This window comes from Balearica regulorum, chromosome Z, assembly GCF_011004875.1.
Source record: "Balearica regulorum gibbericeps isolate bBalReg1 chromosome Z, bBalReg1.pri, whole genome shotgun sequence".
NCBI classification, from domain to species: domain Eukaryota; kingdom Metazoa; phylum Chordata; class Aves; order Gruiformes; family Gruidae; genus Balearica; species Balearica regulorum.
In genome coordinates, this window is record NC_046220.1 from 77,730,652 (window position 1) to 77,755,385 (window position 24,734).

Sequence of the window (24,734 nt, forward strand, 5' to 3'; positions counted from 1 at the left end):
CGCAACCACCGCAAACCCCACCTCTCCCAACACGACCTACCGTAAAGCAAAGACACGCCCGCTTGCCCAAGAGAGCTCGGCTCCGGGGGCGGCTCCGTGGGCGGGGGGGGAAGGCGGGACGCAGCTGGCGCAGCCAATAGAAGCCTTGCACTCCTATTGTGCGGCCAATGGGGAGCGGCGCTCAGCGGCCGGCAGGGTGAGTGGCGCTGCACGTGGTGACAGTGTCCACGCGCGCGTGTGCGGCGGCGGCGGCCATGGCGGTGAGGCGGGGGCGCGGGGCGGGGGGATCGGATCGGATCGGATCGGCGTCCCGAGGGGTCGGCGCCCTGATGGCCCCTGTCGCGGGGCCGCGGGACCCCGGGGCGAGCCGTGCTGTCTTCCGTTCGCAGGGCTCGGCGGACGCGGCGGGCCAGGAGCCTCCCGCCGGGGGCGCGGCGCGGAGCGCGAAGAGGGCCGCACCGGCCGGGGCCGGAGTCCTGCAGCCGGCGAAGCTGAGCCGGGCCGAGCTGTACAAGCCACCGACCAGCGAGGAGCTGAGCCAGCTGAAGGAGACAGAGGATCTCTTCCACTCCAGCCTGCTCCGCCTGCAGGTCAGCCGGGAGGCCCGCCGGCCCGAGGGGTCGCCGTTGGCCGTGCTCTGCCCTTCGGGGGGGGGCTAAGCTAGGGCGGGCGGGGGGGGGGGGGGGGGAGGCCGGGGAACAGCGGGGTCTGGGATCCGGAGCTTTCCAGGAGCCGCCTGGGGAAGAGACCCCAGGCCGCTGGCAGGCCCCTGTGCCCTCCTGACCCAGTAAATCCTCTGCAGGAGCTGGGCATGGGGCAGGGACAGAAGTCACAGCCTTTGCAAGGCACCCAGTGTATTACTGATATTTACACTGTAATTCCTATCACCATCTTGCACCAGGCTCTTTGCTTCGTTTACACCACTAAAATTGAACACGCGCACCCCCCCAGCACATACCTGCCGTATGGTGGAAGCACAAGCATTGCATACCTTGCTGCCAATGATTTATTGCTTGTCGGCGTGAGGAAGTAACATCACCAGGTGCACCCAGCGCCTGTCTTTGACCAGGTTCTGGATGAGATGGGAGAGTTGGTTTGTGTCCTGGGAAAGCAAACCGCCTGTGTTAGGAGGAGGTCAGGGTGGTGACTAGATGGCTCCTGGTGATTGTAACATTGGTAATTTTTATAAGGAGCAGCTTTGATGTGCTGGTGTTGGTGGGACAATCTGTAGGGCCAGGTTCGTGGTATGAATCTGCACAGTCGTTTCCTGCAGATGGTATTCTGTTGTACAAAAAACCCTTTCTGAGAGCTATGCCTATGTGAATCAGGTTTTTGTGGCTGGACCTCACACAGAAGTCAGTGGGATGGAGTTGATTTCCATCCAGCATTTCACAGGAGATGACAGGAGCCCATCCAGCATTTCACAGGAGATGACAAGAGCTGCATTATTCTTCTGCCCAAGGGCTGACTAGACTGCCAGCTCTGGGCAGGGTTTGTACAGAGGCTCAGGTGTGTTCCCCAGGTCACCTGCTGCCCTCTTCACCAGGCTTGTGGTTGGTGCTGGAGGACCAGGTAAAGGGCAGAAGCAATTCCAGTGTTGCATCTACTTTTTGTGGTCCCCTTTCCCCCTACAGATCGAAGAACTTCTGAAGGAGGTGACATTGAAGGAGACAAAGAAGAAGAAGATTGATGCCTTCCTCCATGAAATTAACAGCCTCCTGAGTGCCATCCCAGAGACCCCAGAAACTGAAGTATGTCCCAGAGGGATGGAGGAGGTGGCAAGGCCCCTTTATGGAGTAGGCTCTGCTGTTGCTGTGCAGGCAAAGGTCCCCATGGAGCATCTCCCTTAGGGACTGAAAGAATATTACTTTATTTCATGTTAGAGGGGAGAGGGGGATGCTCCATCTTTACACCCTGGGTGCAGATGCCTGCAGTTGTGTGGGGAGAGGCATCCAGGTCTCTGTTAGTGATGCTTAGAGCTTTTCATGTGTCCTGTCTGTTCCCAGCTCACTGACCAGGCCTGGCTCCCCGAGGGCGTGAAGGTCCCATTCCTGCAGGTGCCATTCAGTGTGAAGGGGAGGTTCCGCTTCCTGCCCCCGGCTGAGCTGAAGGTGGTGGGCAGCTACCTGCTGGGCACCTGCATTAAGCCAGAGATCAATGTGGACGTGGCGGTGACCATGCCGCGGGTGAGTCTGGCCATTCTCGCTCTCAGGTTGCCTGGGCTAAGCCCCATCCTCTCCGGTCCCCCATGGCCCCTGCCCTGTCCTCTCCATTCCTGAGTGAGGTTGTGGCATCTGGATGTTCAATGTGGTGACTCTGACAAGGAGCTGGGGAGTGCAATCTCACCACTAACTCAAATTAGATCTTTCGGCTACTTTGATTGTAGCTCTTCATGAGGGTCTTCCTTCTCTCTGCCTGGGCTGAACCTTCCACATTGCTGGGGAGATAGACGCTGTCCCACTTTGTACCCCATTGTACTTCTGCCCCAGCTCCCAAGTCGGTGTTACAAGGAGGGTGATATTTGCAGGCTGTTACCCTACTAGACCTCCCTCCTTTTGCTGCCCAGACTTGCTCTAACAGGGTTTGAGATAAACCAATGCTCTGTTTGGCTGCGTGGCTCTGCTTTGTCTCCTGTGATCCTAGAGCCTGGCGAGCCAGCAGCAAGGTAGTGCTGACAGACTTGGAGCTCCTTGGGGCTGTAGCCGTGTGTCTCAGAGAGGGCTGCCTGTGGGGCTGGGTGGAATGGTGGGTGGTGTAGTGCCTCCGGCTGAACTGGGCTCTGCAGGCAGGTGAGGTGTGATTGCCCTGTCCCTCTCTTCCCAGGAAATCTTCCAAGACAAAGATAACCTGAATCAGCGCTACCACCGGAAGAGAGCTCTGTACCTGGCCCACATTGCCCAGCACTTCTCCAAGGAGAAGCTCTTTGGCAGCATGAAGTTTGCCTACATGAACAGCAACCATCTCAAGCCCATCCTGCTCCTGAGGCCTCAAGGTGGCACTTGAGCCTTGCTCTGGTCGGGGGTGTGAGTGGGTACTGGCATTAGGTGGATGGTGGTGTGGGGGTCTCAGACCATGTAACAAGCCCTTTGGAGAGGAGTCAGTCGTGGGGCTGTCATCACAATTGGTAATAAATTTTGGAGCTTCGATGCTCCCAGTTGTACTCTCCCTCCATACAGAGCCTAGTCCTCAAGGTCTCTTCCCCTTCCAGTCCCCCCTCTGCAGCTTGGCTGGGCTCCCTGGCCTTGATCTTGCTAGCTCTCCCACCCTGTAGGTACTTCAGGGAGTAAAGCAGACCCTACAAAATCATGTCTGTGTCTAGTGCTGTCCTTCTTCCCTGCTCTCCCCAGCCTTGCTCCCTGCCATCCTCTTGCCTTCCCCAGGCAGCTGGGGAGCCTGGCTTTTCTCTGAGATGACATGGGATGCGTGGGCTGCTGCGTGCTGCTTGTTTCTGCAGACCCCAGGTGATAGCAGATTTGGGTCTGGGACAGGCAGTGGCATGGTGAGGCCAGGGCAGGCAAGGGAGTGCTGGGATACCAGACTGGCCGGTGGGATGAAGATGACACTTGAACATGTGCAACGTTACCTCTGGGTTATTGTTGGCTCTGGGATGTGGTCACTCTCTGCTCTGAGATGATTTCCACTGTTGCTGAGCTTTGCCGGAAAGGAGCTTCTTCCTTTCCCCAAGCTGGGGACACTCCCTGTTTTCTCGAGTTAATTTCTGACTAACCACCTCTAACAGTTAATCTCTTCCTCCTGCACATTTCCCCCCTGGTGCTTACAGGCAAGGATGAGAAGATGGTCACCGTCCGACTCCATGCCTGTCCTGCCCCGGGTCTCTTCAAACCCAGCCGCTTCTATCCCAGCAAGAACAATGTGCGGACAGCCTGGTTCATGGAGCAGAGCACCCCCAAAGAAGGTAGGGTCTGGCACTGGGGGAACATAAGGCCGCTCGGTTCAGCCAGAAACTGCACCCAGTGCCCGGATGTGGGTTTGCTGCAGCCCTTTTCTGTGAACAGGAGGTTTGTGGTTGGGTCCAATGTCCTGTTGTCTCCCTACACAGGAGCCCCCGAGCCCCCGACCCCGCACTACAACAACTCCATCCTCTGTGACACGGTGCTGCTGTCCCACCTGCACTTCTTGTCTAGCACAGCCACCGACTTCCCGGGCATGAAGGATGGCCTGGCTCTTCTCAAAGTTTGGCTGAATCAGCGGCAGCTCAGCAAGGTATGTCTTGTGCCAGGGGACAGGGATGGCTCTGCTTGCTTGGCTAACCTGCCTTTGGCCTGCTCTCCCTTCCTAGGGGTGGAAGGGTGGTGGTTTGGTCCTGATGAGTGGTATGGTGAGCTTGTGACTCTCATTTGAGCTGTGTTACGTTTCAAGGAGCTCCATCCTACCCTTGCAACGAGTCTGTGTGTACCGGACAATCGTGCTTCCCTGAGATCCCTGGAATGAAATTCATTCCATTTCCCAAAGAACTTTAGGGTATTGCCTTCCTGCATGGGGATCCGTGTCTCTGCTCATTGTACAGGGCTCTGCCTCAATGTCTTTCTGGCAGGCTTGGGGGCTGCCCTGCTCATTCTGACAGAGGCCAGAAGCAGTCATGTGGGGTGTCCACCAGGGCTCATGGTGCGTTGTTGAGCCCTTGTTGACTCAGCCCTGTATTTTCCTAGGGTTTGGGGTGCTTCAGTGGCTTCTTGGTCTCCATGCTGGTTGCCTACCTGCTGATGAAACGCAAGATTGTCAAGATGATGAGTGGGTACCAGGTGCTGAGGAGCACCCTGCAGTTCCTGGGTGAGTTTCCAAGGGCCTCTCTGGGCAGGGAAAGGCTGGTGTCAGCAGAGGCTCTGCATGAAGCTTGAACATGGTGGGGGAGGAGCGAATTGTGGCTTTTCTCTCTCTGATGCTGAGACCCTGAGGATGGGATGGACAGGAGGGGTGAGGCAGCAGAGCAGGGCTGGGTGGAGCAGCTTGCAGAGAGGTGGGTAGCTCCCATCACAAGGTGGAGGCCAGCGTTGCGTTCTAGCACTGTTAATGTGAGACCGTGGTGGTATTGGCACACAGCTGTACCACTGTCACCGGTGGAGGAGATGTGGATGGTGGTGTGACTTGTTCCTTCCTGTCTGCCCACAGCCAGCACAGACCTGAGCGTGACGGGCATCAGCCTAGCGAAGGATGTGGATGCCTCCCTGGTAAGCAACCCTCTGGGGTGTCTGGCTATGCTGCCAGCACTGCTGGGGCAGGGATGTGCCTGTTAAGGACGTTGGATGGCAATGAGGTGGTGGTGCCCTGGTGTCTGTGCTGCACTGTGGCACTAAGGACTGTGTTTGCTCTTCCAGCCTGTCCTGGATGACTTCCACCAGGCGTTTGAAGTGGTCTTTGTGGATCCCTCTGGGCTGGTGAACCTCTGCGCTGATATGACTGCCAGCAAATACCACCAGGTAACAAACAGGTTGTGATGGCATCCTGAAATGCTGTCTTAGGAGTGAGCTGAGGCAGGCAGAGGGTGGTTAGATGTCTTGGAGGAGGATGTTGGCAATGGGGAGGGGGTTCACTGTTTCTTTTTAAGCTTTTAATGTCCATCTCCAGCTCTGAAGCTTAGAGGTGAATTTTAAGACTTGGATGTACTGCTGCCTTAGCTCTCTTGCTCAAATGATGGAGGAAAGTTGTTTTCTTTCTGGGGTACCTTTGGGTGAACCCAAGCTGGTGTTTGGCAGAAGTAACTGTTTTGGAGCAGGAAAAAAGCCACGTTGAAGGCAGGGATATCAAGGAGGGATTGTCTGGCCAGCAGCGACAGCTGTTGGTGACTTGGCTTCACGCTGAGGTCAGAGGCTGTCTGGAATCAGGGTCTGCTGGTGACCATGGAGCTGGGGTGGCCATGGCTGATGGTGGAGCATTGGTGACTACTGCTGGAGGGATTTGCTTTCCTTCTCCCCTCCTATTCATGCTCTTGCTCTGTCTTGTCTCCTTGCTCAGATCCAGTTTGAAGCCAAGCGCTCAATGGAAATTTTGGATGATCGAATGGTGGATGGCTTTCAGGTGCTGCTCATGACTGCGAAGCCCATGCTCAGAACCTTTGACCATGTCTTCCAGTGAGTCTCGCTCTACTGTTGGGGTAATGCTGAGGATCCTGTTCAGAGAGGAGTGGGCTGCTTCTGGCTTTGGACTGGGGTGGATTTGGACCTGTCTGGTGGGAGGTAGCCCTGCTAACTGTGAGATAGACACTGGTGCCTGTTGCATTGGCTATTCTGCATTTACTGTCTAGATAGCCTCCCAGGTGGAGAGCAATGCTTTGGCCTTTGGGAACGATGACTGTCCCAAGGACCAGCATGTCCTATGGTGCATCCTGAGATGCCAAAGTGCTGTGCTGCTTCTTGTAGCTCCCATCCTGGGCCATGACCCTCTACTCCCCACTTCATCCATAGAATCAGAATTATAGAATGGTTTGGGTTGGAAGGGACCTCAAAGATCATCTAGTTCCAACCCCCTGCCATGGGCAGGGACACCCTCCACTAGACCAGGTTGCCCAAAGACCCATATGACCTGGCCTTAAACACTTCCAGGGGCGGGGCCTCCTCAGCCTCCTGGGCAACCTGTTCCAGTGCCTCACCACCCTCACAGGAAAGAATTTCTTTCTAACATCTAATCTAAATCGACCTTCCTTCAGCTTGAACCCATTACCCCTTGTGCTGTCACTACACTCCCTGATAAACAGTCCCTCTCCAGCTTTCCTGTAGGCCCCTTCAGGTACTGGAACGCTGCAATAAGGTCTCCCTGGCGCCTTCTTTTCTTCAGGCTGAACAATCCCAACTCTCTCAGCCTGTCCTTATAGGAGAGGTGCTCTTGCCCTCTGATCCATCCTCTAGCATCTCTCTCTCTCAGAAAGGATTTGGTGGCAGAGGTGGGTGACCAGCTTCTCTCCTCCTTCTGTAGCCTGAAGCATGTTTCCAAGCTGCAGGGTGCCTGCAAGAAGATGCAGCTGCTGAATGAGCTGATGGATCGGGGTGGGAACTACGTGGCTGCGGCCCTTCCCTTTGTTGTCTCGCTGCTGACCCGTGGGCTGGCTGGGAGAGCCCTGCTCGTGGCTCACTCCTTGCCCCAGATCCCTGAGGTAATACAGTTTGTCAATGACACTGCATCCTTTGCAGCACGTGGGGTCTTATGTGTCCCTCCTGGAACTGCTGGGCATGGGGAGGAGATATTTGCTCATTGGAGAAAGATTCAGACCTGTCCCCTTTGTGGGGGATACAGAACCTGAGGCCCTGCATTGGGGTGACGGGTGCAGCTGGGAGGCTTGGTCTGGGCAGAATTCCTGGCTCAGTAATGGGGCACGGTGAAGACAACTGTTTTTTTCATTGGACCTATTAAATGAGGTTTTCCCTGTCTGTGTTCATCTGGGCACCTAAAAGCACGTAGCGGGAGCTTCTTCCAGCAGCCCAATATCCCAGCAGCCGCTGCTCCAGCAACCTCGTCTCTCCATGTGCTTCATGTTCCCGGTTTTCTTACAGTGGTCGATTGATGCTGAGCCCCCAAAACACAAGGATGTCGGGTCCCTGATGTTTGGGCTCCTGTTTGTCCCTGAGTTTGCTGCCAGCATGCTGGAGAAGGGACCACAGGCTGATCACCCTGAGGTGAGGGGAGCCCTGCTTGTGCTGAGTGGGGTGGAGCAGAGCTAGTGCCATGCTGTGGTTGCAGATGGCTGGCTGACGGTTATAGGAGTGGTTCCGCTGGTCCCAGCGGTGACCTGTGTCCCTGGCCTGGCTTGGCCAATGTTTTCCCCCCGACAGGCCCTGGACTTCCGGACCTTCTGGGGGGAGAAGTCAGAGCTGCGGCGGTTCCAGGATGGCAGCATCTGTGAGGCAGTGGTGTGGGAGGCTGACACCATCTACCAGAAACGTCTCATCCCTGAGCAGATTGTCAGGCACCTGCTGAAGCTGTAAGTTGCACTGAGCAGCAGCTGAGGCTTGGGGACCTGCAGCTGTGTGGGGGTCACTGCCACTCTCCTGGTTTGTGCCATGTCCCTGGTAATCCCATTGGTAGCCTTGCGCTTTGGGGGATATTCTGGGTTGTTTTGGCTTTGAAATCTGGAAGTCATTTCAGTGGTGGTCCTGATGCTGCGAGCTGCTTCCCAAGAGAAGGTGGGGAGGGCAAAGATGTGGTGATGTAGCTTCTGCTAATGGTAATGTTAGGGGCAAGGAGGCAGCATGGTCCTGCCCTTACATGCAGGTGGGATGTTGGGGGACACATTGTTGGCAGAGATGGAAGAGAAGCTGTTTGGATCTTGCAGGATGTTTCATGAAATCTTCTGAGACCCTGTAGTACTTCCCAAGGTTCGGTCTCCCTACAGCATTGGAAGGCCTCTCTGTAGCAGTTTATACCTTCTACCAAAACCCAAACCCTCTTGCACAGAATGAAGGGGTTGCCCGGGCCTCTTTATCCCAACTCGAGGAAGGATTTTCTAAGGAAAGGCTGCATGTTGATGCCTTTGGCTTTGAATCCTGTGAAGCTGCACAAGTTGCTGGGCCACTTTGGGTGGATAACTTGGGAACAGGAGGAATGCACAGAGATTGGTCTCCTCACCGTGACCTTCCTGTATGGAGAGATTCCTCATCCTGGAACTGACCCTTACCTGTGGGTGCAGCAGGCAGAGTCAGGATGGGTGGGTTGGTGCATAGTAGCTCTAATGCTCTGTTGTCTTCTTCCACACAGCCATGCGGACATTCCTGAATCCTCCATCTGCTACACGGGAGCCCTGCTGGAGTCTGTGATCAGGACTGGGCAAGAGGTATGGCTGCTCCCCCAGTGGGGCTGTGGGTTTCTCAAGGAAAGGGAGGTATGGGGAGAGCTATAGGGAGGCCACGTTAGCTTTATGGCCCTGAAGCATCTGGGTGGTTCCCAAGAGAAGGCAGTGAGGGTAAGGAATATTGCTGCCTGCAGGTGCTTTAATGGGCAGTGCGGTGTGCTCCTTGGATCTGCCAAGCCTTTCATGCTAGCCAAGGCATAGCTGCTCAAGTCCTCTTGCGCTAGCAGTCCCCACACCCCATTTTCCCCTGCAAGCATCCCACTGGCCTCCTCTCTCTACTTGTGTCTGCTATGTCCACATCATTTGAGGATATATCACTGTCCCACTGTGCTGTCCTTCAGGATATGGGCCAGACACTTTCGTGCCTTCATCCCTTAGGTCCAACTGGGAAACCCAGGAGAAGGATCTTTCCTGTCATGGTGCAAAGTGCTAGATCATGCCCACCAAGCCCTGCTTAGTGCTCCAGCTGAATGTGCAGCTGAAACAAAGAAATGTCACTTTGAGGTGGAAAAATTGCATCTTGGAGGCTGGGGAATCTCCCCCTCCTTACTTCTGTCCAGCTTGTGTAATTAAAGCCTGGAGATGAGCCATGAGCACTTTGGCACCATGTTGCTGGTCTTTAGTAAAAACAGCTTTTTACCTGGCTGTTGAATGGAGGAGGAAATTGTTTCCTTTCCTCTTTTTAAGAGCAAAGGGTAGCAAATATGATCAAAAGAATCTTCTGTTCCAGGACCAGCTCTGATCTGGGCAGAGCTACACGTCAGATTTGGGATGAGATGCTAGTTTTTACAGCCTGTTGTGTGGTAAGGTAGCAAAATCTGTGTATGCCGTGTCCCTCCAAGCTAGCCTGTGTCAAGCTAAAAACCCCATGCTGAGAGGGGATGCATTTTCCTAGAGCCTGAGGGGCATTTAGGAATCCTTGAGGAACAAAGGAAAAACTCACTGTTGTGTGTAGGGTGGTGGGTACAGGTGTCTGTCTCTGATCCTCTGGCTGTTTTTGTGCAAGCAGCCCGGGGAGCCTGTGGTGGTCAAGGGACTTGAGGGACAAGGGAAGATGGATGGTGCACCCAGCTCTGGAGGCAGGAAGGACGGGGGTTTGTCATTTGTGGTGCACCCCACAGAGGGTGCTGCTGCTCTGCTGTGAAGTTGGGCCTGGACAGATGTGTGTGGCTCGATTCAGGCGCATCTGAGCTGAGTGGTTTGGAGTCGTGATGTCTCCTCCTCGTTCAGGCTCCTCTGCTGTGCTTCTGGGAGGTGGAAGCAGCAAGGGCAGCAGCAATTCATCTTTCGGTTCTTCTCATAAGCCCTCCACAGGGCTCCTGCAATGCTCTGGATAGTTTCTCTCTGTGCTTTTGCCATGCTTCACAGTTCTGCCTTTGATGTAGTTGGAGTAGTTTTCTGTTAACTGCTGCCTCTGGTGGCATTGCAATAATTGTCAGGACGGCAGTAGCAGAGCTCTCACCTTGCCAGTATGTGATCCCTTTATCCCCAAATCTTAGCTTCTCCTTTCCTAGAGAGAACAATGGTGGTACAACTCTTGGTGCTGCCTTAGTGTCTTGCACAGGAAATAATTTCACTTACCACTTGAAACACAGTCTAACATGTGACACTGTCCCGCTTGACATCCTTGTCTAAATTCGATGGATGGATCGCTTGGTGGATAAGGAATTGGCTGGACAGTCGCACTCAAACAGTTGTGGTCAACAGCTCAGTGTCCAAGTGGAGATCAGTCATGAGTGGCGTTCCTCAGGGGTCGGTATTGGGACCGGCACTGTTTAACATCTTTGTCGGTGACACGGACAATGGGATCGAGTGCACCCTCAGCAAGTTTGCTGACGACACCAAGCTGTGTGGTGTGGTCGACACGCTGGAGGGAAGGGATGCCATCCAGAGGGACCTTGACAGGCTGGAGAGGTGGGCCCATGCGAACCACATGAAGTTCAACAAGGCCAAGTGCAAGGTCCTGCACGTGGGTCGGCGCAATCCCAAGCACGACTACAGGCTGGGCAAAGAATGGATTGAAAGCAGCCCCCAGGAGAAGGACTTGGGGGTATTGATTGATGAAAAGCTCAACATGAGCCGGCAGTGTGCGCTTGCAGCCCAGAAAGCCAACCGTGTTCTGGGCTGCATCAAAAGCAGCGTGACCAGCAGGTCGAGGGGGGTGATCCTGCCCCTCTACTCTGCTCTTGCGATACCCCACCTGGAGTACTGTGTCCAGCTCTGGGGGCCCGAATACAAGAAAGACATGGAGCTGTTGGTGCAAGTCCAGAGGAGGGCCACAAAATTGATCAGAGGGCTGGAGCACCTCTCCTGTGAGGACAGGCTGAGAGAGTTGGGATTGTTCAGCCTGGAGAAGAGAAGGCTCCGGGGAGACCTTTTAGCAGCCTTCCAGTACCTGAAGGGGCCTACAGGAAAGCTGGAGAGGGACTGTTTATCAGGGAGTGTAGTGACAGGACAAGGGGTAATGGGTTTGAGCTGAAGGAGGGTCGATTTAGATTAGATGTTAGAAAGAAATTCTTTCCTGTGAGGGTGGTGAGGCACTGGAACAGGGTACCCAGAGAAGCTGTGGATGCCCCACCCCTGGAAGTGTTCAAGGCCAGGCTGGATGGGACTTTGGGCAACCTGGTCTAGTGGAGGGTCTCCCTTTGCATGGCAGGAGGGTTGGAACTAGATGATCTTTGAGATCTCTTCCAACCCAAACCATTCTTTGATTTTATGAACATGCCTGTGGCTGCTGGAAAGCCACAGACAGTCTTGCCTTTGGCTTCCTTCTCTCTTTTACCTCCCTGTTTTGCTGGGTGCTCTTGCCAGAAGCTGCTCCGAAGGGTGTCAGTCATGGCTCCTCAGAGCTTGGCTGTGATGCCAGCCCAAGAGGGAGGCAAGGTGGGTGCCCATGCAGGAGCAGAAGAGGTGAATGAAGAAACTCCCGTGTGTCCGCAGGCGTTTGGGACAGGTGAGGAGGCCATGGTCAACATTGTCTGCTCCTACGATGACTTGAGCCGCAAGCTTTGGAACCTGAAGGGGCTGCCGCTGACGGTGACGGCTGTGCAGGGTGTCCACCCAGCCCTGCGGTACACGGACGTGAGTGTCCCTGGGCACAGCCTGCACATGGAGTCTGCAAGGAGCTGGGTGGGGCGAATCCCCTGGGGTGAGGGGGGACAGAGAATGAGTCACTCTCTGATTTTGTGGCTCGTGAGAGCCCTCAGGATGCAGTGCCTCTTCTTTGCTGTCCCATCCATTGGGCTGACTGTGCACAAGTTGGCTAAGCCCTACGTGCCTGGGGGCTTTGTTGGGGTGAGAGGTTTGGGGTGAGGGGGTGCACAGTGCTGCAGGGTTTCTGCTCCTTGTTCTCAGTTCCCAGCTGGCTCTTCTTTCCTAGGTCTTCCCTCCCATTCCCATGAAGCCGATTTATTCCTTCCATACCCGAATTAGGACCAAGCGCTTGCTGCTTCCCTCAGAAGAGAAGCCCTGCCCAGCCTACATAGCCCCTTTGAAGAGTAAGTGGGGAGAGATGTGAGCGGGAGATGATTTGGTGTGGGGAAGCAGAGGCAGGCAGCAACGCTGGCTCCATTACTGCTGCGTTGGTGTGCCACAGGTGGGAGCAGAGCCCCAGCTCCTCCTGCTCTCATGCTGTAACCTCTAAGTCCCAGCCACCCCCATCCAACACCTCATTTCTGTGTGAGGCTCACTGGTCTCCTTCTGTCCCTTTTGTCCCCAGTCATCTGCCACATGGAAGGCAGTGGCCAGTGGCCGCAGGACAAAGAAGCCATCAAACGCATCAAGGCGGCTTTCCACCTCCAGCTGGCTGAGCTCCTGCAGCAGCAGCACCAGTTGGTTTGCAGACCTGCGGCCACCCACACTGATGTGTACAAGGTAGGGGGGTGACCGGGACCTCCTCCAGGCCTGACTTGTTACCAAGGAGGCAGGCGGGGGGCTGTGGCAGTGATCTCACTGGACAAAACCAGGATTTGGATGGTCGGCTTAGGAAGGAGCGTAGTGATACTGCACTGATACCAGGATGCTGTGGTTTTGTCCCTGAGGTGCAGTGTAGCACACCAGCGTGTTTGTGGTACCACCAAGCCTGACTTCACCTTCTGCTCCCCTCTCAGGATGGCTACGTTTTCCGTCTCCAAGTAGCCTACCACCGGGAGCCCCTGATCTTGAAGGAAGTGGTCACCCCAGAAGGGATGCTGAAGTACCAGGACACAGAGGAGTCTCGGCAGCTGGAGCTGGAGACGTTGCATCTTCCCTATCTAACCAGCTCCCTGCACGGGTAGGTGAGGCGCGGGGTGCCTGGGTCAGGGGCAGGACTTGGGACGTGTCTGGAAGCCAGCGTGGAGGTGCCCTTGGATGTTGTAGCGTGATGGTGAGGAGAGGACCTCACTGTGGAAAGTGGCCCTTCAGACCACCTCGTCAGAAGCTCTGTGGGAGGACGGAGGGATGAACGTGCACAAGGACGGCACTGGTTGTCCCTGTTGTTGCGTCTGAGGTTACTGGTATGCGGAGACAGTAGCGAAGAGCTGCAGGGTTACAAGAGGAGCATGTGGCAGTGTTTCCCCTTTGCTCCCCCAGAATCTTAATGCCCACAGACAGTGCCCAGTGCTTGGGATGCTGCACACATGTTCCTGGCGGACATTTGCCCCTCTCTTCTCTCCTGGTAAATGCCAAAAGGGCATTTTGGGTCCTGGGATGTGTTGGTTGAGCAGTGGCTTGTCTCCCTCCTTGCAGGCTCCAGCAGCAGCACCCTGTCTTCAGCAGCACTTGCCGGCTGGCCAAGCGCTGGGTCAGCGCCCAGCTCCTGAGCAACAACATCTCTGAGGAGTGTGTGGATCTCCTCGTGGCGTTTCTCTTTGTCCACCCAGCCCCCTTCACACCGCCCAGGTGAGGATGAGGAGCCCAGGCTGGCCCGATGGGGATTTAGTGCCTTTTTCCTTGCCTGGGATGGAGGAGGGATGGGATGCTTCTGGGGCAGGAGGTTCTGGGAGAGTGGACAGCAGTGAGCTGTGTGTGTCTGTCCATTTTTGAGAACTGGTAGTGCCCCTCATCCTGGGGATGACAGCTGGGAGAAGTAGGGGTGAGGGCTGTGTGGTGGATACCAGTGTGCTGTGCCTCATGGGTTTCCCGAGAGGGATGTTATGGTGGTGCTGGCAGCTGCAGCCTCTCTTCCTCCTGGAGAGGACTCCCAAGGGAAGGATGAGAGGTGGGTTGCTGAAATCTGAACGGAGAAGTGTATTGGTAAATAACCCTGTGGGGCCAATAGCTTGCTGGTCCCCGGCAGGTGAATGAGATATGGCCCAGAGGGAGTGAAATGAAGTTAAAGGGATTGTTTTTGCTCCATGTGGAGCCAAAAGGTTACTCTGCCCTGCACTTGGGCTCTGGTTTCCTTCCCCAAAGTAGCAAGGAGTAACAGCCTGATGCCTGGACTGCTTTCCTGTCTCCTGTCTTCCTCTGCTAGCAGGAGCCCTATCATCCCAGCTGTCTGGCTTTGTGCATGTGTTGTGGCACAGGGGAAGTGGCATAGTGGGAGCTTGGCTGGCATTCAGAGCTGCACTGGAGATGGGAGCAGGCCACTCTCCACCTCCCCCTTGCTCCAGCCCCAGGAGTCTTGGGGAGTGGTGGGAGATGGGGCGACCAGTGACAATGTTTCACTTTTTGCTGGTTTCTTTTACTTGGGGAAGGAGTAGCAAGAGGGAAAAACTTTCACTGGGGATTCAGAGAAGGGGAAGTGCCTCATGCTTGTTGTGGACTTTCCTCTCCCACCATGGACATCTCTTCTTGGACTGCATGTGTGCATTGTTAAGTGACCCCCATCCCCCTCTTGCTGCCAAGGGAGCAAATGCTGGTGTTGAACTCTTGTCTTGCGTGCAGTTCTCCCCAGGTGGGATTCCTGCGCTTTCTTGACCTGCTGGCAACCTTTGACTGGAAAAACAACCCTCTGATCATCAACCTGAACGCTGGCCTCACAGGTGAGCAGGGAGCATGCAGGAGAGCTGTGGCCTGAGAGTCTTGAGCCCTCCTAGGTCAGGTCCTGGCTCCAGGGGTCTTGCATACATAGAGGTGTTACAGCTTCTGCTGGGGCAAGGAGATTTTTCCACTCCCTTACTCCTGTCCTACCGTGCTTAATTTGGCTTCAAGGTGGGTTTGGTTGTGGCATGGGATTTCTTTTTTTTTTTTTTTTCCTCCAGCCTGCCGTTGAAGAGGTGGATCTTGGTGATGATGCTCTGCTGCTTCTGGTCTTGTTGAAATCTGTTATGAGCCTGGGCAGTGTTGGATGCGGTGGTGTCTTTGAAGCCCTCTGCTCCTTTGTAGCTGGCATTTTTGCTTGAGGCTTTGCCCTGGCTCCTTGGGGCCAAACCTTCATTTGTGCTAGGAGGGCAGTCAGGCTTTTGAATGGGAAGTTTCAAAGCTTCCTGCACTGTGTCTGCTTTGAGAGCACTGCTGCACCACTCAGATCACAGGCATCACAGAATCCCAGAGTGGTAAGGGTTGGAAGACCTGGAGATCATCTAGTCCAACCCCCTGCTAAAGCAGGATCACCTAGGGCAGGTTGCACAAGATCGCATCCAGGTGGGTTTTGGATCTCTCCAGAGAAGGAAACTCCACAACCTCTCTGGGCAGCCTGTCCCAGTGCTCTGTCACCCTCAAAGTGAAGAAGTTTTTTCTCATGTTGAGATGGAACTTCCTGTGTTCCACTTTGTGCCTGTTACCCCTTGTCCTGTCACTGGGCACCACAGAGAAGAGTCTGGCTCCATCCTCTTTGACATCCATCCTTTAGATACTTGTAAGCATTGATGAGATCACCTCTTTTGTTTTCTCCAGACTAAACAAATGCAGCCCTCTCAGCCTTTCCTCATACGAGAGATGCTCCAGTCCTCTAATCATCCTTGTAGCCCTCTGCTGGACTCTTTCCAGTAGTTCCCTGTCTGTCTTGAACTGGGGAGCCCAGAACTGGACACAATATTCCAGATGTGACCTCACCAGGGCAGAGTAGAGGAGGAGAACAACCTCCCTTGACCTGCTGGTCGTGCTCTCCTTAATGCACCCCAGGATGCCATTGCCCTTCTTGGCCATGAGGGCTCACTGCTGGCTCATGGAGAGCTTGGATTCCCAGGTCCTTCTCTGCAGCACTGGTTCCCAGCAGGTCAACCACTAACCTGTACTAGTGCATGGGGTTCTTCCTCCCTAGGTGCAGGACCTTACACTTGTCCCTGTTGAATTTCATGTGGTTCCTCTCTGCCCAACTCTCCAGTCTGTCCAGATCTTGCTGAATGGCAGCGCAGCCTTCTGGTGTGTTGGTCACTCCTCCCAGTTTTGTATAGTCAGCAGACTTGCTGAGGGTACACTCTGTCCCCTCATCCAGGTCATTGATGAATATGTTGCATAAGACCAAACCCAGTACTGACCCCTGGGGCACACCACTAGCTACAGGCCTCCAACTAGATTCTGCGCTGCTTATCACAACCCTCTGGGTTCTGCCATTCAGCCAGTTCTTTACCCACCCCACTGTAACCCACACTTCCTAAGCTTGCCTATGAGGATGTTACGGGAGACAGTGTCAAAAGTCTTGCTGAAGTCGAAATAGACATCTACTGCTCTTCCTTCAGCCAGCCAGCCAGTCATGCCATCATAGAAGGCTATCAGATTGGTCAGGCGTGATTTCCCCTTGGTGTGTGCATGTTCACCACTCCTGATAATTGATGATGTACTAGTCCCCAATTTCAAAACCTGCAAGGGAAAAGGGCTGCAGTCCTCCAGGCATTGTTATCTCCCCAACATTGGAGATTTCCTTGTAAAGGTGTCTGATATCCAGAGGAGCACGTTGTCACATCCAAGTGCATCTGTGGTCCCGCCTTCTTGTGTTTTGTCTGTTGACCATCTTTTGGATAAACGCCATCTTTCCCCATGAGCTAGAAGAGACCACGGGATTGTCTTGGCTTTGCATGGTGGTGGGCTGGGGGAGATAGCTACACCAGCTTTTAAAGCTGTTTTATAAGAAAAGGTAAAGCTGCTTGGGAGTGGTGTAGACAATGCTGGAGGGAGCAGCTGTTTCTGTGAGTTTCGGCACTCCCTCAAACTTTTCTTTTTTTGAGAGAATTGGGTGTTGGAAACTGATGTTTTTCTACCTTCCAGCTTTTTTTAATGAACAGAATGGGATATGCTTTTGGCCGAAGAGCTATTTTTTTCCCTCTCCCTTGAGAGGAAGAAGAAGGAAAAAAAAAAGAAAACTCTTTCAGTACAAACTCTGTTGTTTGCTTATAGTGTGAATTCCCAACCTGTGTCTGTCCCAGTGCCTGCCATGTTTTGAGCCACATCTGAACCTGCCTGGGTGGGTTGAGAGCAAAGGTCCATCTAGCCCTGCATCCCATCTCCAAAACTTCCCAGAGCTGGATGCTGAGGGAAGTGAGTGAGCAGAGCAAGCCCATGGTGATGGAGCTTTGATTGCACGTGGATGTGGGATTAGAGGGTGGGAGAGGATAAAAGCCCATTGTACTGGCCTTTTCTGGGCTGCAGCACATGGGCGAGGAGGCTGGAGGGCTGTGGATGGGGCAGCGCATCTCACCTGTCTGCCTGCCTTCTCCAGATGCCGACTGCACAGAGATCAAGAACAAATTTCTGGCTGCTCGCTCTCACCTCCCCGTCATGTTCATTGCCACCCCCAAAGACCAGTGGAGCTCCATGTGGACCCAAGGGCAACCTTCCGCACAGGTGAGCCAGGCCTTCTGTTCTTGCCCTACGGTGGCTGCTGACTTGGGGCAGTTCCCTGCTCCCCAGTGCTGGAGCCAGCTCCAATGGCCCGTGGATGAGCAGGGTCCCTGCTACATCCAGGACTGCTGAGTTTCACCTTCTGACTTTCTTCCCTCCCCAGATCCTGCATCGCCTTCTCGTACTGGCCTCAGAGTCTCTCCGGGCCCTGGAGGAGCAGCTCATGGACCCACTCAACAGCCAGGATGTGAAGGTAACCCCTTGGGGCAGCAGCAGAAGGGTTTTCTGGCAAAGCATACTGGTCTTCAGTGATGGTCACTGGGATGTGTTAGTAGGAGTCAGGCTGTGGCCATGTGTAGTTGTCCCAGGATAAGGAGCAGCAAGGATGGGAGCTGGGAGGCTGATGCCCCAGTCTGTTACCCTGCTTCTGGGGGATCCAGCTCTGAATAGCAACTTGGGGTGAAATATCATTGACTAGAGCAAATTTATTTTGTATTCTCTGGTTTTCTTGGGGCATGAGCAAACTTGTGATGTTCCTGTGCCAAATCGGTCATGTGCCTGTGCCTGGAGCAAATGGCTTCTCTGGAGGACTCGCTTTTGGTGTAGCTGTGCAAACGTGGTTTGTGTGCTTGAGTCTAACCAAGCCCAGGGTGGGAGAGGTTTTGGTAGGAAGTTAACAGGCACTTTAGGAAGATGTTATTTTAATTTGAGTGGAGGAGCAGGGCAATGTATAGGTTAATCCTCTTTCCTCAGTGATCTTTTTTTTTTTAAGTTAAAACATGCATTACTCAAATGGACCTAGGAGGTGTAGACATGTTTATTTGCCCTTTGAAGGGAGATACGTTTTTGTTGGTGTACCAATTAGTGACCTAGGCAATTGAAGCTGAGAGGACTTGAAAAGCCAAGTTGGTTAGATATGACAGATACACATTTAGAAAAAACCCTGCCTGGGCAATGAAAAAAAAGGATTTACTGCCATTGCTTTCAGTTCTGGTGCATTTCGTGCTGGAAGCATTACAGGGGTGAGACAGGAGCAGTGTGTGTTACAGGGCTGTGAAGGGGTGCGATGCTGTATGTGTGAGATGTGCCCACTGTGCTGCAGTTACGTTGTGGACCCAGGACTGAAATCCAAGAAGCAGAGTGTGAGCTGGGGGTCATTAACTCCCAGAACAAGCTGTTGCCTGTCCATAGTATCTTCCCAACTCTTCAACTGTGCCAGTTTGGTCCTCCTTACCCTTCCCCTCCCCATGGTCATTGCAGGGGGATCCTTTTTCATCCCCAGAGTATGGAGATGGTCTGTACCAGTGTCCTCCCAAGCCTGTGACATTTCTTAGGGATAAACATGGGATGCTGTTTCCAGGGCTGCTAATCTGTTTGTAAGCAAAGCATGGGGCTGGGAGGAGGGAAAAACTTTTCCAGTGCAACTTGGGAGTTGTCTCCCCTTCCCATGTATCTAAGAGAGTGCTTCAAGTTTTTTTTTGTCTTTGCATTTCAGTTGCTTGGGGATGTGCCATGCAGATGCAGACATGGGTTTGTGAGCTCTGTTTCTTTGCTTCCGGGGGGATATGATAAACCATGGACTTGGTCAGCTGGGTGGGAAAGGAGCTCTGCATGGACCGGAGCTGGGACTCGGTCCTGATCACTGATGTTCTTCATGCGTGCTGTCCTCAGCCTGGCTATAAACCAGCTCCAAGCAGTGGGTTTTCTGCCAGCACCAAGTTGGGCAACGTCCCATGCCTCTGTTCATGTCCCCACATCATTTATTCCACAAGTTGGACCCCAAGTTGTGTGGGAGTATTGATCTGCTGCAGGGTAGGAAGGCTCTACAGAGGGATCTGGACAGGCTGGATCAATGGGCCGAGGCCAACTGTATGAGGTTCAACAAGGCTCAGGGCTGGGTCCTGCACTTGGGTCACAACCACCCCATGCAACATTACAGTCTTGGGGAAGAGTGGCTGGAAAGCTGCCTGGTGGAAAAGGACCTGGGGGTGCTGGTCAACAGTAACTGGCAGGGTGCCCAGGTGGCCAAGAAGGCCAACAGCATCCTGGCTTGTATCAGACATAGTGTGGCCAGCAGGACCAGGGAACTGATCGTCCCCCTGCACTCGGCACTGATGAGGCCTCACCTCGAGTGCTGTGTTCAGTTTTGGGCCTCTCACTACAAGAAAGACATTGAGGTGCTGGAGCGTGTCCAGAGAATGGCCACAAAGTGGTGAAGGGTCTGGAGCACAAGTCTGATGAGGAGCGGCTGAGGGAACTGGGGTTGTTTAGCCTGGAGAAAAGGAGGCTGAGGGGAGACCTTCTCGCTCTCTGCATCTACCTGAAAGGAGGTTGTAGCCAGGTGGGGGCTGGTCTTTTCTCCCAAGTAAGAAGTGATAGGACAAGCTGTGCCAGGTGAGGTTTAGATTGGGTTTTGGGAAAAATTTCTTCTCTGAAAGGGTTGTCAGTCATTGGAACAGGCTTTCCAGGGAAGTGGTGGAGTTACCATCCCTGCAGGTATTTGAGACATGTAGATGTGGTGCTTATGGACATGGTTTAGTGGTGGACTTGGCAGTGCTAGGTTAACAGTTGGACTCAATGATCTTGAAAGGCTTTTCCAACCTAAACAATTCTATGATTCTATAAAATTTATGCGTAGTTTTTAGTATGTTCCATTTTAATACAGCTGTATCCACAGTGCCAGATCCTGCTTATCCAAATATTTATGTGTCTGGGATTGCTCCTGTTCATTAGTTGGGCTTGCTCTCACCCTCTGTTTGCTTGATGGAAGATGCCACTACCCTCTGCTGCAACGCCTGTTGGACAACACAGCTGTGTTGTTATTGCACAGCTCCTCGTGTCCCCTGGGTGTCATTTGGCTCCTGTTAGCTTCTTGCCTTCCCTCTTCATTCTGGGATTCTGCTGCATTTGACATGGTTATCTGTCTCAGATCACTGTCTGTCCCTCTCTCAACTGCCCACCCCACTGTTGTGCAGTTTGGTGGGCTTGCTGTGGTGAGGGCTGGAGAGGACCACGTTGGCCCTGTGGAATGCTCTTCTGCAGGGACTGTCCTTGAGTCCTGGAGACAGTGGTTAGACTTCTCTGCCAACCTGGGAAACCAGTAGGGTAGAGAGTGTAACCCTTCTGGCTAGGTGTCTGATGTGGGTAGAGAGCAGCTCCCTTCTCTAGGGGTTGAGCTTGCTGGACAGTTGGGTTTTGGCAATCAATGTGACCTTCCTGGTGCACTTTGGTGGTCCAGAGGACATTTGGCCTATCCACCAGGAGATAGCCACGGGGGAACCACCTGGCTCTTGACAAAGTCCTTGTCACAGCACTTCCATGGTGTATAGAGGAGTCACGGTCACATCCTTCTGATGTGAGCAGAACCCATACTGGAGTGGGGACATGTCTCAGCTCAGAGAGAATGGGGTGGCCAATACGGGCTGGAGCTGCCCATGGCTCCACCACAAACATGTTTTTCCTGTGGATGTTTTGGCAAACTTATGACATTAATCTCACAAAAATTTTGGCTTTGGTTTACTGCTTTCTGAGGACAATAGAATAAAATGCAAGCTAGGATTTTGGAAACCTCTGTCATCTCTGCTGCTCACCTGTGTCCTATATTGAGTAGCACTGGTGTTTTCTTCCTGTAGATGGTGTTCCGCCCTCCTTTGGACTTCTACGATGTCCTAATCCACCTGAATCCAAATCAGATTCCTCGACATCTGGAGAGCGTGGACCGGCCACTAAAGTCATTTTCGCGGGGCGTGGTGAAGAACAGCACTGCATTGAAGATCCTCTTTCCTGTCGTGGATTATGATCCTGTACAGTGCTACCTCCAGGAGCTCAGAGTAAGCACAACCCAATGGGGAGGCACAGGGGCTATGTGCCTAAGGGGGAACTGCCTTCTGTCATTCAGGTCCTTAGTTACCTGCCACTGCAGGACCTAGTTGGTGACATGGTGACATCTTTGTGTATTTTGGATGGGTTGGTCAGTCTTTGTGTGCATCTGAAATTGCAGAAGATCTGGTGGATGCACCACGCATTCCATGGAAGTGAGAGTGCTGATGATGTGAGAATGACCGCAGATACAAAGCACCTGGAGCTTTTGCTGAAGAATATGATATTTCAGTGCAAAAGTATCTTTAAGCCATTTGTCTCTAGGCAGGTAATTGATTTTTCATGGCTACTTGCACCAACTGGAGTCCATGATGGACAGTAGCTACCCATATTTTCTAGGGGAATGTATAGAATCTATGGCATGGTACCGGCAGGGCTCCTGCTGTTAGGCCAATGGCTGCATGAGCCGTAGAGGCTGAGTATTGGTCAGAGGATGGTTTCACAGGAGCTGGTTACAGAAGTTGGTAATGTGGGTATATGAAGAACATCAGTATCCAAAGTCATCAACCCAGTGCTTTTCCAGTCTGTGTCCATGCCAAAGCCTCAGCAACCAGGGAGATATGCAAGATGCTGCGTGGCAGTGGTGATTCTGTCCACACCAGATCTGGATATCCGATACTTTGCAGATATGCAGCTTCTGCCTCTTTGGCCATTCCCAGCTTTGTGTGCGGTAGCTGAGCAAATGTCAGTGTGCAGAGAGGAGGGGCTGCGATGCCCTTTTTTTCAAAACCTGGCTTGACTTTCAAGTACCATCATCCCTTACCCACTGAAGGACTGTAAGCAGTGTCAGAACTGCCACAGGAATTGTAGGCTGGCGTTGGCGGAAAGGGTGCTGCGGAGGTCTCTGGCCCCATTACTCTGCTGAGGGCAGAGCCAGCTTTGATGTTAGAGTAGGCTGTGCAGACCCAGTCCTGTTGAATGCCGTCCATCTTCAGAGATGGAGATTTCCCACCTCCCTGTCCCAGTGTTTGGCCACCATTGTTAAAATTTGTTTCCTAATACGTGATTGGGATTTGCCTTGTGCAGTGTGTCTTGGCTGCTTGGGTCTCTGAGGCAGCCTGGGCTGTGCTAGTGGCAGGTTGCTGAAAGGCAGAGCTGGAGCTAGGGGAGCTTTAGCTATGTTCTGGCAGCTCCTGGCCGGCCCTGCCAACCCTCCTGGGTAGCATGGCAGGTCAGAGGGCTTTGTTCTTGCCCTTCTCCTGACCAACGTGCTGGGAGGGTTTTGTCCGCCTTCCCATATGCTTCTCTTGCCTGAAGATTTGGTATCAACTTCTCTCCAAGCTTGTGTTGGGAAAGGAGGTGTGCCTGCAAAATTAAAAATAGTTTTTGGTTGCATCTCTTCTGGGCTACAAGCAAGCCTCTTGTGGGCTCTGTGGGATTTCACATTTGCTGGCCCCCAAGCTGGCTAATCCTGCATACAGCTGCTGAGTGTTTCTCTGCTGCCTTTGTCAGGTTCGGCCATGGTGGCATCTGCATGGAAGGACAGACAGCAGAAGGGGCTGGATCTTGCCTCCAGATCCATAGAAAGAATTGAAAGAATTGCAGAGATGCCTGAATTAAAACTCCAGTTCAGGCTGGAAGATACTAGGCCCTTTAGGTTCAAGCTCCCCTTTCACCTTAACCAGAGTAGCTTAGGAGGTGGCCGTAGAAAACTTGTTGCAAGGGTTTCTTTGAAGGTTTCCTCACCCTGGGCACAGCCTCTTTACCTTCAAAGCTGCCTGCCAGCTGCATTGCCTGCTGATCTCTGCCCAGCCTATGGGAATCTCTTCTGATTTCCATAGATCTGCTGGGCCTAGCAAGGTGCAAGCTTGGTCCTCCTGTCACCCACAGCAGATTGGGACAGTCTGGGGTGGGAGCAAGCAAATGAGGAAACAGGGCTGCAAGACTTTCTTAAATTGAGGAGGACCTCAAAATTGTCCCACAGTTTCCCTTCAGGTAGCAGTGCTTGATTAGCTGGAAGTATGTGGAGGACAGGAGAGAGGAGGTGCCCAGTGTTCTCCTGCCTTTGAGAAGGAAGGTGGTTGAGAAGCTGGTCCTGCAGATGCATGGTAGAGAGCAGTGGGGGATTTCTTGGGGTCCAGTGTGTGCAAGAAGGAGAGGGAGAAGCACCCTGCACAAGACATTTAAGAGGAAGCAGGAAGCACAATGATTTGGAACAATTCTAACTCTCTCTACCCAGCATCTGGATCCCAGGAGGAATATCAAGACCAGCCCCACACTTTTGTTCCCTAAATGATGAGGATTTGACCTTCCATCATGAAACCTTGACCAGTAGGCATCAATCTGGGTAGGAAGGGGAGCTTCCTAAGCCTGAAATCCTTCTCCACCCCATGCTGGAAGGAGGGGTTAGAGCTGAGTGGAGCCTTTCAGCAGCTACCAAGGCATTGGAGGTGCCTGCATACACAGGGCTGGAGTCTCCACATCTCCAGAGGGGCTGGGGCTAAGTGACTTTCACGGAGACCTGGCAGGAGGCTGACCTCTTGCTTCAAGAGGAACTGAAATGCTGGACAGGCCTATGGGGAAAGCAGACTCCTTGGGGGGAAGCTAACAGGCTTTCAGCAAATCAGGCCATATATCGAGGCATTTAATCAGGAAGTTCATCAGGGTGTGTTGCAGTTTATAGGACTCTTTTGTGCTTGTAGTCAACTTGGTGTCAGTACATGGCTCCAGAAGTGAATGATGCAGAAGAGACTTCCCTTGAAAGCAGCTTTCATTATCCTTTAAGCATTATGACTTAATTGGTCCAGTCAATGGTGACATCCAAGCTGTCTGAATTTTTACTGCCTGTTTTCTCTAATACAGGTAATAATAGCTCAAAATATGGTTTGTTTGGATTACAAATTACAGCTGGTCCTAAATCCAGTGTACTGACATCCCAGTGAAGAAACATGGATATGAGCAAAGGTCGTGTTGCCCGGTTGGAAGCAGTGTTGCATTCGCTTAGTGTGTCTCGTTCTTTGGCCCAAGGGTGCTTGGGAGAGAACAGAACAGGAACTGGTCACAGGTTTCTCCAAAGAGCCAGCTATGGGGTAGAGAGCCTGAAATCTGCCTCGGCAGCCCTGGCTGGGTTTTTTTTTCCCTCTTGAAGGCTCTGAGATAGGAATGGCTGTGTTCCCTTGCAGCCGTTTTGTTGGAGGTATCTTGCAGCACCAGTTCACTCGGCTCTTGTAGCTTCCAGATCAGTAGCAGGCAGACCTGAAGGGGCCGATGGATATCTCTTTCTGGGCAAACAGGTGTTTCTTCTCCTGGAAAAATCACAGAGGTGATGCTGTACGTGCTCTCAGATAACTCAACCGTATCCACCTGTGTTGGAGGGCCTCAAAAGCCAACTTCTCACTGCAGGGTCACCAGC

At 53.2% G+C, this 24,734-nt stretch overlaps 1 protein-coding gene across 2 annotated transcripts in view; it reads left to right on the forward strand.

Moving 5' to 3' along the window:
* Positions 1-226: 226 nt before the first annotated feature.
* Positions 227-24,734, forward strand: part of NOL6 (nucleolar protein 6) — a 32,050-nt gene continuing 7,542 nt past the window's right edge. Inside the window, exons 1-24 of one of the 2 annotated variants that reach the window (XM_075739581.1) lie at positions 227-260; positions 390-590; positions 1,635-1,751; positions 2,007-2,186; positions 2,824-2,992; positions 3,782-3,916; positions 4,061-4,224; positions 4,671-4,791; positions 5,131-5,189; positions 5,337-5,438; positions 5,974-6,089; positions 6,931-7,108; positions 7,506-7,628; positions 7,785-7,933; positions 8,707-8,782; positions 11,741-11,881; positions 12,180-12,297; positions 12,519-12,673; positions 12,910-13,073; positions 13,529-13,681; positions 14,669-14,766; positions 17,382-17,506; positions 17,667-17,756; positions 21,136-21,333. In XM_075739581.1, coding sequence (XP_075595696.1) covers positions 255-260; positions 390-590; positions 1,635-1,751; positions 2,007-2,186; positions 2,824-2,992; positions 3,782-3,916; positions 4,061-4,224; positions 4,671-4,791; positions 5,131-5,189; positions 5,337-5,438; positions 5,974-6,089; positions 6,931-7,108; positions 7,506-7,628; positions 7,785-7,933; positions 8,707-8,782; positions 11,741-11,881; positions 12,180-12,297; positions 12,519-12,673; positions 12,910-13,073; positions 13,529-13,681; positions 14,669-14,766; positions 17,382-17,506; positions 17,667-17,756; positions 21,136-21,333 — 3,138 coding nt within the window. In that variant the 5' untranslated portion in view covers positions 227-254. Of the gene's footprint in view, positions 261-286; positions 591-1,634; positions 1,752-2,006; positions 2,187-2,823; positions 2,993-3,781; positions 3,917-4,060; positions 4,225-4,670; positions 4,792-5,130; positions 5,190-5,336; positions 5,439-5,973; positions 6,090-6,930; positions 7,109-7,505; positions 7,629-7,784; positions 7,934-8,706; positions 8,783-11,740; positions 11,882-12,179; positions 12,298-12,518; positions 12,674-12,909; positions 13,074-13,528; positions 13,682-14,668; positions 14,767-17,381; positions 17,507-17,666; positions 17,757-21,135; positions 21,334-24,734 lie in introns of those variants that run through there. The other variant, XM_075739580.1, reaches the window with a different exon arrangement.